This window comes from Mytilus trossulus, chromosome 14, assembly GCF_036588685.1.
Source record: "Mytilus trossulus isolate FHL-02 chromosome 14, PNRI_Mtr1.1.1.hap1, whole genome shotgun sequence".
Lineage (NCBI taxonomy): Eukaryota > Metazoa > Mollusca > Bivalvia > Mytilida > Mytilidae > Mytilus > Mytilus trossulus.
Window position 1 is genome coordinate 47,747,892 of NC_086386.1, and position 14,671 is coordinate 47,762,562.

Sequence of the window (14,671 nt, forward strand, 5' to 3'; positions counted from 1 at the left end):
CGGTTTGGAACCCTCATACTGCTGAACAATGCAATAAACTTGAGATGGTTCAACGCCGGGCTGCTAGATATGCCTGTAATCGTTATCACAACACCAGTAGCGTTACAGACATGCTCCATACTTTAAATTGGCCTACCCTACAACAAAGAAGACTTAAAACAAGACTTATAATGTTTTATAAAATTGTACACCATATTGTCGCTGTACATCAACATTACTCATACCAACAGACAATAGAACCCGACAACTTCATACACAAACTTTCAGACACTTACTTACAGTTAAAGATTGTTACAAATATTCATTTTTTCCGTATACTATTACACAATGGAATGTACTACTTCCAAAGGTAGTACTTTCTCCCACTTTAAATATTTTTAGAGAACAGTTAACACCTACTGTTCTCTACAATATAGAACAGTAAACCTAGTAGTTATGTAAATAGTTTTAACCACATGTCATGTTAGTATTTGTTTATTTTTTGGCACTTTATTTTGTAAATATTTATTTATTATTATCCTACGCATGCGCAGCAGTTAGTAATCATCAAAAATCTGATGGATAACTGGATACCATAAGAAGAAGAAGAAGAAGCCCCCCTTTTTGGGAAAAAAAATGGTTGCTTATATAGGGAATCACTGAAGCGTGACTGGATTGGACCCCCTCTTAGGTCAGTTAGTGGGTCCCCACTTATGAAAAATTTCTGGATCCGCCACTGGTGTATTTAATTCTCAGATCTGCAGTGACATCACAACATGTAACTGACCAATCAATGATTAGCATTTTTGTTATGTAAACAATGTTGAAAGGTGATGCGGATAAGATTCCTCTAGATTTTCCATAGACTTATTATATCAAAATTATAGAAAACTTCCGTGACCTGCTCTTACTCAAATTATGGACAATCGAAAGCTTCAAGCATCTTATAGCAGCTATTGAGTATATCTAGCATATTTACCGTCCTCAATAGTAATGAAGGCTTTTTAAAAAGTCATTAGAAACCTCAAATTAAAAAAGAAATAATGCATATATATTTTTTTTTTTTTAAATCTCAATGGATAGTTTTCATTATAAAATTGATGTACATATACTTTTATCTGAGGAAAATACTTTAATTTGTTCATATTAAGAAGGAGTTTACTTTATTTTAGTTGCTTCCTTACAGAATAATTCCCCGACTTATTTTCCGTATATGCAAATTAAAGTGACATCAGGGTGACCCATCTCGTAAAAATCCGGTGATCGCAATACGCATATGGATGTCCTTGAAATAAACTATTAGCTGATTGAACATGCTATACACGTGCTCAATATCCATGTTTGCTGTTGTTTGATGACAAACAGGTGAAAATTGTTAAACTTCGGCTTCAAAACACGAACTTCAATTATACGAAATTTATGCGGAAAAAAATGATAAAATCGTGCACAGAAGGCTAAGTTTATCATGTTTGTATGCATTGGTTCAAGACTTGGAATAATATTATTTTTCACCGGTCACTCATTTTTTATGACTATAAGTGATATATAGATCCAGGGAAACTTTGTTTGATACTGTTATGCAGAAGTGAAGTGTGTAGAGTAGAAAAGTCAAAACTGTTAACAGAATCAAAAGAACCATCTAAAGCACGTATTTTATCTAAAACATTCAAAGATGTGTTTGCACTCATTATTAATAAATTGTTCATTCAAAACGGTTTATAAATTGTTACTTGGATGGAGAGTTGTCTCATTGGCACTCACACCACATCTTCCTTTATCTAACCTATTATAAAACGTAAGAAGCATGACAAAAGAAACGACACTTAGATCCAATTCGTGTCAGGGAGGATGGTGACATATATAGTCTTTAATAATTTACCAATCTATCAACAAATAATTTAGGAATGCCAGTCAGTGTTGCTACAATATGGCAACTATCAATTTCTTAAAAAAAACACCACGTATTCCTACAAGGATTCTTACTTCGGACATGCCAATAAAAAAATGTGGTATGATTGCCAATGAGACAACTATCCAAGTAATCTTTACAAAAGTTTAATTTATGAAAGTTTTAAATAAAATTGAGAATAGGAACGGGGAATGTGTCAAAGCGACACCAACCTGACCATACAGCAGACAACAGCCGAAGGCCACCAATAGTTTTGCAATGTAACGAGAAACTCCCGCGCCCGGAGGCGTCCTTCAGCTGGCTCCTACACAAATATGTATACTAGTTCAATGATAATTCACGTCATACTAGTGCCTCCGAGTTATACACAAGAAACTAAAATTTAAAACCATACAAGACTAACAAATGCCAGAGGCTCCTAACTTGTGACAAGCGCAAAATAACGGCGGGTTAAACATTTTGAAATCTCAACCCTCCCCTATACCACTATTCAATGTAGAAAAACAAAAGCACAACAAAACTCACAGTAGAATTCAGTTTAGAGAAGTCAGAGTCCGATGTCAGAATATAAAACAAAAGAAAATAAACAAAATGACAATAATACATCAATAGCAACAAACCACTAACAGTAACTGACATGCCAGCTCTAGACCTCAATTAAACTGTTTGATATGTTATGTCTTTATCATATGAATATCATGCAAAATCCCTCCTGTTAGGGTTTTAGTATTATACTATCATGAAATAACCGGTGTCATGCCACCAACTGGTTTTAGAATAAATGTGCTTAATTCCGATGCACAGTTCCTATAAGTAAATCAATATCAAAGCCAAAATGTGCAATCTTTAATGACCTGATAACAGTATCGTAACTATATCTCTTCTTACTAAGTCCGTGTAAAGGTTTTGTAAGCCTTTGAGGTGCGTACTGACATTTTTGTGCTTTGTAAAGAATATTACCATAAAAGATTGGATGTGGAATAACTGAACGTATAAAATGTCTGCATGTCGAGTTATATTTACGAATGATTTCCTTATACCGATTATTTAATTTAGTAAACGTTTTGACTAATTCGTGATATCGAAAACCCTGGTGTAATAATTTTTCATTAAAACATACATTGCTCTCGCTAAAATCTAATACGTTGTTACATACACGAGCGAATCGTATACATTGAGATAAATAAACACCATTAGATGATGATAAGGGAACGACACCATCTAAAAATGGATAATTAACGATAGGAAAGGAAAAGTCATCTCTTTTATCATTATTTTTTGTATTAAGCTTCCCGTTAATGATATAGATATTAAGATCAAGGAAAGGGCAGTGGTCATTATTATTATAAGCTTTATTTAAAGTAAGTTCAACAGGATACATTTATTTAGTATACATACTGAAGTCGTCATTATTGAGAGCCAATATATCATCCAAATAACTAAAAGTATTCTTGAATTTTTGTATCAAATGTTGTTTCGATGGGTTTTTGCTGATTTCAGCCAAAAATTGTAACTCATAACAATACAAAAACAGGTCCGCGATTAGTAGTACACAGTTAGTCCCCATTGGAATTCCAATAACTTGAAGATATAGGGAATCTCCAAAGCGAACAAACGTGTTATAAAGTAAAAAATCAAGCCCAGATATATAAATAAATGCCCAATTAATTAGGGAAGTGAATTTTCTTAATAAGAATATGAGGCGAAGTGGTATATAGGGTAGAAAATAAAAACAATTTATTATCAGGTTTTTGATTGTACCAAGTGTAACTAGTAAGGATAATAGACAAATAAGTAGGGGAAGAATGGCTTGAAGATAAAATAAATCTATATTTGTAAGGTGTTTTGTGTAGCTTTGGAAGCCGGTAACATCTTTCAGTCAACGATTAAAGTGTAAATTTCAACAAATAAGAAGGCTCAACCCAGTTGAAGCAATCAAGAAGACGAATTTTCTAATTGGACAAGGCATAAATCATTATAGAAAAGAAACTTCTCTACAGTTGATTTTTTAAAATTTATTGATGAATTATTGTCAGATGCCATGGTGGGGTTTCAGACAACCGTATGCGTTTTATGATAGGTTATTTCATTAGCAATGAGCGTAGATGTTGTAAAATGATAATGATAAAACGTCGTTATCCGCATATTTCATTGACCTTTCAATTATTCAACGGAGATTCCAACGAACTATTTTTATATATGACCCGGCAAAATAGGAGGTACGGGTGATTATTTTTCGAATGATATATATAATGTATTAGGTGGGTGCATTAAAAATTTAATTTTATGGGAAATGTCACTTCACTTCAAGGAAATACACTTAAAATAAATTTTGACATTTGTTAGTTGATCTCTCCAGAGAATTGGTTCTATATTGGCTTGAGCAACCATAACTATTACGTCAGAAATTATCTATAATACTAAAATTACGAGGTCCAATTTGTCAGCCGTCATCACGTAAAAACGACGAATCAAAGAATTCAACTTTATATATAACTAATATAGTACAAAGGTGTAGACTAAAAATTACACCACTCCAGGCCCTTTTGTTTTCCACGTAATTAATATTGCCAATAAATTAAGAAGTTCCGGGTCGAGTCCGATACCGATTCCAATAGTATATTCATCTGTTACCTATTACCTTATCTGTACGTTCCGCATTTGACAGGCGCACCACCAAACGGTGTATTCAGGATATGCTATATACACGAGTCATAATCACAGGGTTGACACTACTAAATTGTCAATTTGTTACCTATTGTAATATTTTAATCAATGAGACTTTATAAGATAACAATACGAATACTAAAAATAAGGCGTATAGGTACAGTTTTCAATTTGTAAGCGGGCATGACGTAAAACAGCGAATCATGGCAAAGAATTCAACTTTATTTATAACTAATATAGGACAATGCTGTTGATTAAAAAAATACTCCATCCCAGGACCTTTTGTTTTCCAAATAATTAATTATTACCAATAATTGATAAGTTCCAGTTAGACGGGTTCAAACAGAAAGATTTGAAAGCAGAAAAAAACTGTGATAACTATCTTATAATAGGCATGACTTTATCAAATGACAATACTAACATAAAAATAAGACTTGTGCATAGTTATATACTTTAATTCAGTCACGGACCCGCGATATCACGGGTGTGTTCTAGTTATCATATATAAATGATACCGTGACAAATTTATCCAGCAGATAATAGAATATATTTATGAAAAAAACTTATATTCCTGAAAAAATGATTTGTAAAACGCTTTTTCTGATAGCAGCATGTATGTTCCTATCACTCTGTGCTGCAACGAGAACGGTTAAATCGCAAAAGTTTGGAATACTAGTCAACACTCAATTTATTGAAAATGGGACTCACTTTAAGAATAGAAATGAAAAGACATTGAGTTCATGTGCAACTGTATGTGCAAACGAGGAAAGTTGTTGCTCTGCCAGTTATAAAACTGAATCGCATCAGTGTGATTTGTTTACTTCATGTTTTACTTCAGAGAATAAATTATTAGAATCAGCCGGAGTACACACTATCAATAAGACACCAATGCCAGGTTTGTGCTTTTTTGTGGTTAATGAAAAAGATAAAAGAAATAAGAAATTCATTTGTCAGTACACAGAAACTGGGCTAATCAATCCCATTAACGATTCAATTTTAGATATTTGAGCCATTGTGATTAGACCTACTATAATAGTATATATATATACATTTTCAGTCTGGTAAATAAACAGTATGTTAGAAGATAAATTCCAAATTTAAAAAAAAAAATAGTTTTGAAATACTGAACATACAAAATCAATTTATTGTCTCAATGACGAAAATGATAACCTCAACTATTTTATTTAGGAGATAGCTCTTTTGAAGCTTTTTAAAGTGTTATATACTGAATCCATCATATTTGTATCGAGAACCTCCGTTTTCTAAAATATCTTATAAAATTTGATTTGAATCTAGGTTTACTGAGGTGTTGTTCACATTTTGGCCTTGGCGAAAAAAGGATAAATCCTTCTTTTTTGTTCGGTTATTTTCTTTATATATTTGCTATTTCTGAAATTCAACTGACATATCGTTATATTTACTAAAAAGAATACTATACTGCTTTATACAAACAATTTTCTAGTTCATTTTGAAATTAACTTTCTTAAATTTTACGTCTTTTAAACAATTATTTTGTTTTACTTTCTGAAATATATTCCATGAGAAAAACTGAATTCTTACAAATATATCTCAGACATGTTCATTTCTTATTGTTTTCCTTGACCATCCGTGCTTTCGTTCATCACATTGTCGTTTCTCTGATCCAACTGGAGATTACATCGTCTCAATTTTATAAGCAAGGATATAAACCAAAATTCGCAGAGTTTTAATTTGGGCTGTAAGTTACTTACCGTTCCAAATCCATGTCTCTATATAACTAAATATATTTGCATTTTTCCGTTTCTGCACTGTAAATTAAGTTCCCTTCAATTTCATGAAACGAATACACAAAGCTAAGAACCAAAACCTTACTTGCAGTCCTAGAGATGCCATTGAGTGAGCTGCCAACCGTTTTAGATTTGTCTTTTTATTTTATAAATATAACCATATATTGATTACTCCATATTGTATAAGTATGATACATAAAAAATATTCCAATAGTTACCAGAATTTCGCTACTCTCAAATGAATATATATTATGAATATAGTATTATCGTTTTTGGATAAAAAAAAAAAACACAAAACAAACAAGTTTACAAGAGGCGAAAGATACCAAATTGATATTTAATCTCACAAGTTGAAAACAGAATCATCCTCAGTTATGGTTAGTTTCGTGTGACTTAGTGATTAGTTTTCTATGTTGTGTCTTTTGTTCAGAAGTTTTCTGTTTACCTTTTTCTTTATTTAGCCATGGAGTTTATTTCTGATCTACGAGTTTGCATATTCATTGTATCTTTCGCCACTCTTTTACAATTCCATTGCAAAGTCGGAAAAAAATAACAGCATACAAAACACAATAAAACACAACCATAAAACTAAAGACTGAGAAAAACGAACCCAATAAAAAAGCCGGGGTTGATCTCCGAACCTTTGAAATCTGTTGAATTTATTGCAAAGGTGTTCTCATGTGAATTTGTGTTTGTAGTTCCTTTCAAGCTTTGGGTTACTGGTGATAGTTTTTTTTTTTAGGAAAAGAGCGTCAAATGTATTAAATTTATCATGTGCTATTTTCATAATCTAGGAGAGCGCTTGAAAACTTCTTATTCACTTATTGAAGGTAACAAATTGACCTATTGTTGTTTGATTGACAATCACAGGACAATAATATCTTAGGGAGCTACCGTTTGATTTTAGGGGGGGGGGGGGGGGGGTAGGTAAATAATGTTTTGTCTTGCATTTATTTTTTTAATTGTAATTTCTATCCTGCCTTTTTATTTTTCACTCTATTATATTTTTTAGTTTATCCTAATCTTCTTTTTTTATATAAATTGTCGTCCAGTCTTCTTTTTTTTGCAATTTATTTTTATCATCCTAGCCCCCTCCCCTATAACAATCAAATTGTAGCTCCCTTAAACAAAATGTACAAGACAAAAAATAAAAAGGTCTTAAATATTGCATTCCCCTCTTTTTACCGGTATCAGGATTTTGTTCAAACAAAGATCTGAGATTTTTTTTTTTAGCTGATTGCAGTTCCCTCCCTCCCGACTCGTGTAGCGGTGTGTATACCATCCAAACCGATACCGGAATGAACATTGATGTATTTTGTGAAATGGATATTGACAAAGGTGGTTGGACAGTAAGCCAATTATATAAGTATATTATGTTACTTACTTCTCATTAAGGTGGTACCAAACACCTTCACTAATATTGATTTGGCTCGTTTGAATTTCATAAATATTTTGACAAAATATTTACTTTGACCCTTTGACAAAAATACAAAAAATCTGAACAAACCACTTTATCAAAAAAAAAATCATTGGTTACATAGCAGTTTGACCAACACTAATTTTGATCATTGGATAGCTTTATATTTCCTTAACACTAGAACGTAATTAAAACGTTCAACTTATTTTAACAGAGTTATCTCCCTGTGGTACAATAGATGCAGATTCATATTTTGCACATTCTAGTTTTAACCATCATTCCAATTTATATTTGAACTCACATAACTAGAAAACCCCACGCACAGTCCATTTGTTTTACATAAAAATGGTAAACACTTACTGCAAAATTGAGAATGGAAATGGGGAATGTGTCAAAGAGACAACAACCCGACCAAATATAAAAACAACAGCAGAAGGTCACCAACAGGTCTTCAATGTAGCGAGAAATTCTCGCACGCGGAGGCGTCCTTCAGCTGGCCCCTAAACAAATATATACTAGTTCAGTGATAATGAACGCCATACTAATTTCCAAATTGTACACAAGAAACTAGAATTAGAATGATACAAGACTAACAAAGGCCAGAGGCTCCTGACTTGGGACAGGCGCAAAAATGCGGCGGGGTTAAATATGTTTGTGAGATCTCAACCCTCCCCCTATACATCCAACCAATGTAGAAAAGTAAAAGCATAACAATACGCACATTAAATTGTACTTATTTAATTACCAAAATCAATTTTATCGACAACATATTTCTCTAGGTTGTTGAATACAAATTTCAACAGATATAGTAGTCTGTATTTGAATATAGATAGTTATGTTGTGTTCCCTATTCCCTAATACCATATCTTCTTAAAACAAATAAAAGATACCTTTTTCCAAATTCGTTTAGATATACTGATAATGTGTTTGTCATTCAACGAACAAAATTGAAGAGAATGCACGAAGTTCATTTATCCCAGTAAACTTTTTATTAAGAAAACAACTACGATCTGCTTGTTTTTTTTTGTGTGGGGTTAATAAAAGTTTTGAAAATTAACATAGGTTGACGACCTTTACCCATAATCTATGGAAAAAATAACGGTTTCATGTAATCAATTCATAAAATAAAAATATTCATTCACGAAATCAAAAGTTGCAGTCAAAAAAATCTAAAAATTCATTCATAAAATCGAAATATACATTCAGAAAATCAAAATGTTCATTCAGAAAATCTAAATATATATTCAGGAAATCAAAATATTATTTCATAAAATCAAATATGCATTCATAAAATCAAAATATTATTTCATAAAATCAAAATATGCATTCATAAAGGACAAGGTACGATAAGGCCCGTTTTTGCCCCCCCCCCTATTTTCTCATTTTCTAAATTTTGTTTTAGAAAGCTATTTATCACGTTAAAATATTCTCCTATTAGGTTTGAAGATTGTTTGAATGAACTTCAAAATCATTAATTTCAGAAAACTGGTGAGGAAAGGGGGTAAAAGGGCATCAACAACGCCCAAAAGAAGGAAAAAATAATGATTTTTGGCCATTGTTTCTACGTGCGACTACGTGATCCAGAAATAATTATAGTGATTTAGACAGCAAAACAGTTCTCATTACATTGGAATAAAAAAAAAAATGCCTGGGTCACGTTGGCGCAGGTACTAAGAAAATTTGTTGTAAAATCACCTTCAAAATGAATAATAACTACAATATTTGAATAATAACAGAAAGTTAACCCCCTCTCACCTCACCCAGTTGCGAAAATTAGTGGTTTTTAAATTTATCCAAACGAACTTCAAACCTCGGGGAACGTTTTAACATAAAAAGTAGCTTTCCAAAACAGAATTTGAAAAATGAGAAAATACGGGGACCAAAAACAGGCCTTATCGTACCTAGATATAGGAAGATGTGGTGTGAGTGCCAATGAGACAACTCTCCATCCAAGTAACAATTTTAAAAGTAAACCATTATAGGTTAAAGTACGGCCTTCAACACGGAGCCTTGGCTCACACCGAACAACAAGCTATAAAGGGCCCCAAAATTACTAGTGTAAAACTAGTCCATTTAAATATTCTTTCATAAAATCAAAATTTTCAATCATAATATCAAAATATGCATTCATAAAATCGAAATGTTCTTAACAAATCAAAATATTTATTCATTTAATCAAAATATTTATTCATTTCAACAAAATATGTATTCATAAGATCCAAATATGTATTCATAAGATCAACATATGTATTCATAAAATCAAAATATTCTTGCATAAAATCAAAATATTTATTCATAAAATCAAAATATTCATTCATAAAATCAAAATATGTATTCATAAAATCAAAATGTTCTTAAAAATCAAAATGTTCTTAAAAAAATCAGAATATTCATTCATAAAATCAAAATACTCATTCATTAAATCAAAACAGTATTCATAAAATCAAAATATTCTTGCATAAATTCAAAATATGCATTAATATAATCAAAACATTCATTCATCAAATCAAAATATTCATTCATGAAATCAAAATATGCATTAATGAAAATAAAATATGCATTAATAAAATCAAAATATTCGTTCATAAAATCAAAATATTCATTCATAAAATCAAAATATTCATTCATAAAATCAAAATATTCATTCATAAAATCAAAATATTCATTCATGAAATCAAAATATTCATTCATAAAATCAGAAAATTTTATGCATAAAATCAAACTACTGATTCATTAAATCAAAATATTCATTCATTTATTGATTTCATGTGTGTACATCATTTTTTAAAACTATCGTGTCTAAATAGGTAATTCAAAGACGATTTGATGGTTCCATAGATTTCTTTAGATACTGGCATGACTACAAAACTGGATTTGGAGACGTTGCTGGGGAACATTGGCTTGGTAAGTTTTAGTTTGTGGCCCGAATTTGGGTTCTTTTCTCAATCGATTTATGAATTTTGAACAGCGGTATACATCTGTTGCCTTTATTTAAGTACATGTTATTAAATATAGATTCTTACATTGATACCAGTGGATTATCGGATTTATCCATTTGAGATAGTTAAATTATCAATTTTAAAGTTCGAGCCGCCTCGGCGAGTACTTTAAAATTCATAATTTAACTATCGAGATTGGATAAATCCGATAATCCACGAGTAACTATGTAAGAATCTGTTTCTCTAATGATTAAAAAGACATTTTCTTTTTTTGTTTACCGAAAATCCCCTTCGAGTGCCTTTCACATTGCACGAAGTTGTCAATTTCATTAACACCTGTTATCATATTTTGGTTCATCCAGTCAGCTAAAAAGGTCATGACCCTTAAAATCATCCAATGATCTTTTGAGATCACCAGCAACCACACGTTGATTAAATTTTTTTATACAATGGGTTCGAAAAGGGATAAATTTCCATAGAATTAGAGAATCTACTTTATAAAACTTTTGAATTTTTCAGTGAATATTTAGCCTTGACATTTGAGCACCATCAAAATGAAAAAGAAAAAATAGAGACTCTTTTCTGGATTTTGCTCAAAACTAAAACTTTGATAGTATAAATACTTGGTGGTATAAATACCGTTGTTCTTAAAAATTCCTTAATTCTTATACGCTATTTTCTGTTTTCATGCCTCCCATGATTATTTATTTTAAATATAAATTATGTTTGTTCAGTGAACCGGATATACGAAAGTGATTTAATTTATACAGTGATGCTTATCAGATGAAAATGCATTGATTATTTAGATATGCTTATGTATTTATAGATTATCGTTGATTATCTCAACGAGATTGATTTTCTCGCTTGAGCTGGAACAGCGAAAGTGAGAAAAGCAATCGAGTTGAGATGACCAATGATAATCTGTTTATCGCTATTTTACCTATGACGTTGTCAATTTCATCATGTTCATGTCAATTTCGTTAGCAACGCCACGTGGCCTCCTTAGTTTCTAGTGATAATTATTCCATCTCAAGCGAGTAGCATGATATGAAAATTATCACAAAAAAAGATCAAAGGAAAAATGCACAAAATAGCGATAAGTAAAACTATTGTTTAAACTCATTTGATATTTTCCCTGGTCAAGTGAGGGTGTTAAAACAGTGATTCCTAAGTATGCGACCTGGACTACTTAGGTATTTATATATAAGGAAATGATTGAATAAAATATTTGTAATCGTAAAAAAATTATAAATTATTAATTTCTGTAGGAAATGACCACATTTACGCAATAACGCAACAAAGATCCTACAAAGCACGATTCGACCTTGAAGATTTTGAGGGACGAACGAGATACGCCATCTACACTACGTTCAGTATTGGTAACGGAGGAACAAATTACACACTGAGTTTGAAGGGCTATAGTGGAAATGCAGGTATGATGGAGAGTTGTCTATATATCTAGCAACATTTTATGCCCTATTTATGGGCATTGTGTTTTCTTGTCTGTGGTTCCGTTTGTTCAAACGTTCTGTCGTCCGTTCGTCCGTTTGTCCTGCTTCAGGTTGAAGTTTTTGGTCGAGGTAGTTTTTGATGTAGTTGAAGTCCAATCAACTTGAAACTTAGTGCACATGTTCCTTATTCATTATATGATATTTCTAATTTTAATGCCAATTAGAGATTTTAATCCATTTTCATGGTCCACTGAACACAGAAAATGATAATGCGGATGCGGTATCCGTGTACTCAGGGCACATTCTTGTTGTTTGAAGTTTTCTTTGTTAGCAAGTTGATACAATAAGAATGTGTTTTTAAGAAGGCGTAAAAGGGGCATTAATAGCTCTGAGATTTTAAGAGATGAACAAATTTTTTTTAATGATAGTTAAATTATTATTTGCAATAAGCAACTAATTTTATGTTTCAATACAGATAAAGCGTGTCCAGCTATTAAAGGGGCACTAGCTACGATATATATATAAAAATCTATTAAAGTTTTGGCTCAATCGTTAATGAAATGCAATTCTAACATGACGTCCTTCAAACGCTTTGAGTACACATCCGTGGTAAAATATGAATATATTGCATTGGCTGTTCCGATCGTACTCCCACGTCATATGTTTTTTTTATGAATGAAGTACCGGACGTCATAGAATGATGACGTTATAATTTAAGCATCTTACGGGAAAATACACGCTTTTGATACCGAAAATCATCACAACAAGGAAACGTAAACAAACGATGCTAAAATGAGTTATAAGCCCACTTTTTATATACATAGAAGACATATAAGTAAATAATCATTAAAATTCATCCAAATCTGTCTAATTAAGTTTTGTGAATAGTTTTAGCATGTCACTTATTCTATTTGCTCCGTTCTGTTACGCCAATCTAAAAGTGCGTTAATTTATGGGAACGGCAAATAATGGCCATCACCTAGAGCGCTTCGATCCAAAACAATTGCCGTATTTGTCCTATTAGAATCGAAATAATTCATGGGGGCTTGAATATATCTAGATTTTACCACGGGTTGTCCTTTTATGCCGATATTTTACCCCTCGCTATCGCTCAGGGTAAAATATTTGTCATAAAGGGCCAACCCGTGGTAAAATAACGATATATTCAAGCCCCCATGAATTATTTCTTAAATAGTGAAAAAATAATTCGATTTTAACAGGCAATATGGTTCAATTTTGTCAAAAGAAGCTAACAAACATTGATTATGAATTAATTCGACCTCATTGAATCGGTATTCAATATTACCCCTTCGCCTGAGATGGATAACACGTGTATTGCATGTGTAAAATTATTTTAAGGAAAAGAATGTCAACATTCAAAATGAAACAAAGGTAAATTATTTGATTGACTGATTCGAACTATACAAAACAATAATTCTTGTGCAGGTAAAAACGATGATAAACCTTAATTTTTTGTCTATAATATGAAATAAGATAGACCTATAGACCTAGAATAACCCAACAGCACGCATTTGCTTAATCTATTTATATCTTCATTTATGTTAAAATCGTTATATGGTCATGGGATGACTTAAGAAGTCAACTCGAAAATCAATTAGATGGCATCTAAACTAAAATACAAACGAAAAGAAGCTACGTATTTTCACGCCCTATTCCCTGTTAAATTGTTTATTTGAACTCTTAATAGTTTTGATAAATGTTTTACATTGTTACGTGTAACTGATGAGTCTTATGTAGACGAAACGCGCGTCTGGCGTACTAAATTATAATCCTAGTACCTTTGATGACTATTTACACCACTGGGTCGATGCCCCGAGGGAAAAAAAGCTGTTTTACTATGTTTAAACCAAGAGCTTCATTGGTCAGTATGCATGTTACATTTGGTCAAAATGATAATGAGTGTTCGAAATAAAGAGCCTCAATAATTCCAATTAGCTCTAAAAAAAAATTTGAACATAACTTTTTAACTAAGTGCTGTCATCTTATTAATTTAAACAAAGTGTGCAAAAAATCTTTTCCTACACAATTTCATTAATGTATGTATTTTAACAGGAGATGCTATTAAACCTGAACGTACAAAAGCCAGAATCAATGGTATGATGTTCAGTACACGTGACCGAGACAATGATCCTCACATGACTAAACATTGTGCTGTTAAAAATCAGGGAGGATGGTGGTTTAATCAGTGTACACAAGCAAATATAAACGGCATTTACGGCATGAATGTAACGGACGAAACCAATATCAACTGGAAGACCTGGCAAGATGATACTCCATTGAAACAAACGAGAATGATGATAAAGTCGAACTGATAAGAGAAGAAGAAATGAATAAATCTTTTTTGTTCATTTGTAGAGCTTTAAAAATTGTGTCGTATACTTGAAACGTCAAACATTTCCACTTATGTTGTAAAATAGACGAATATTAAGACTATATCTATTTGAAAAGTTAGATGCAGCACTATGAATTTATTTTTACTTTGTGTTGATAATCATGTGAAATGAATAGTCCCCTTTTCTAAG

At 31.8% G+C, this 14,671-nt stretch overlaps 1 protein-coding gene across 1 annotated transcript in view; it reads left to right on the forward strand.

Moving 5' to 3' along the window:
• Window positions 1-14,500, forward strand: part of LOC134696528 (ficolin-2-like) — a 33,256-nt gene extending 18,756 nt beyond the window's left edge. The window contains exons 2-5 of the mRNA XM_063558367.1: window positions 7,555-7,670; window positions 10,546-10,642; window positions 11,946-12,110; window positions 14,202-14,500. Of these exons, the coding sequence (XP_063414437.1) occupies window positions 7,555-7,670; window positions 10,546-10,642; window positions 11,946-12,110; window positions 14,202-14,461 (638 nt within the window). The 3' untranslated portion in view covers window positions 14,462-14,500. The remainder of the gene's footprint in view (window positions 1-7,554; window positions 7,671-10,545; window positions 10,643-11,945; window positions 12,111-14,201) is intronic.
• The last annotated feature ends 171 nt before the right edge of the window (window positions 14,501-14,671 follow it).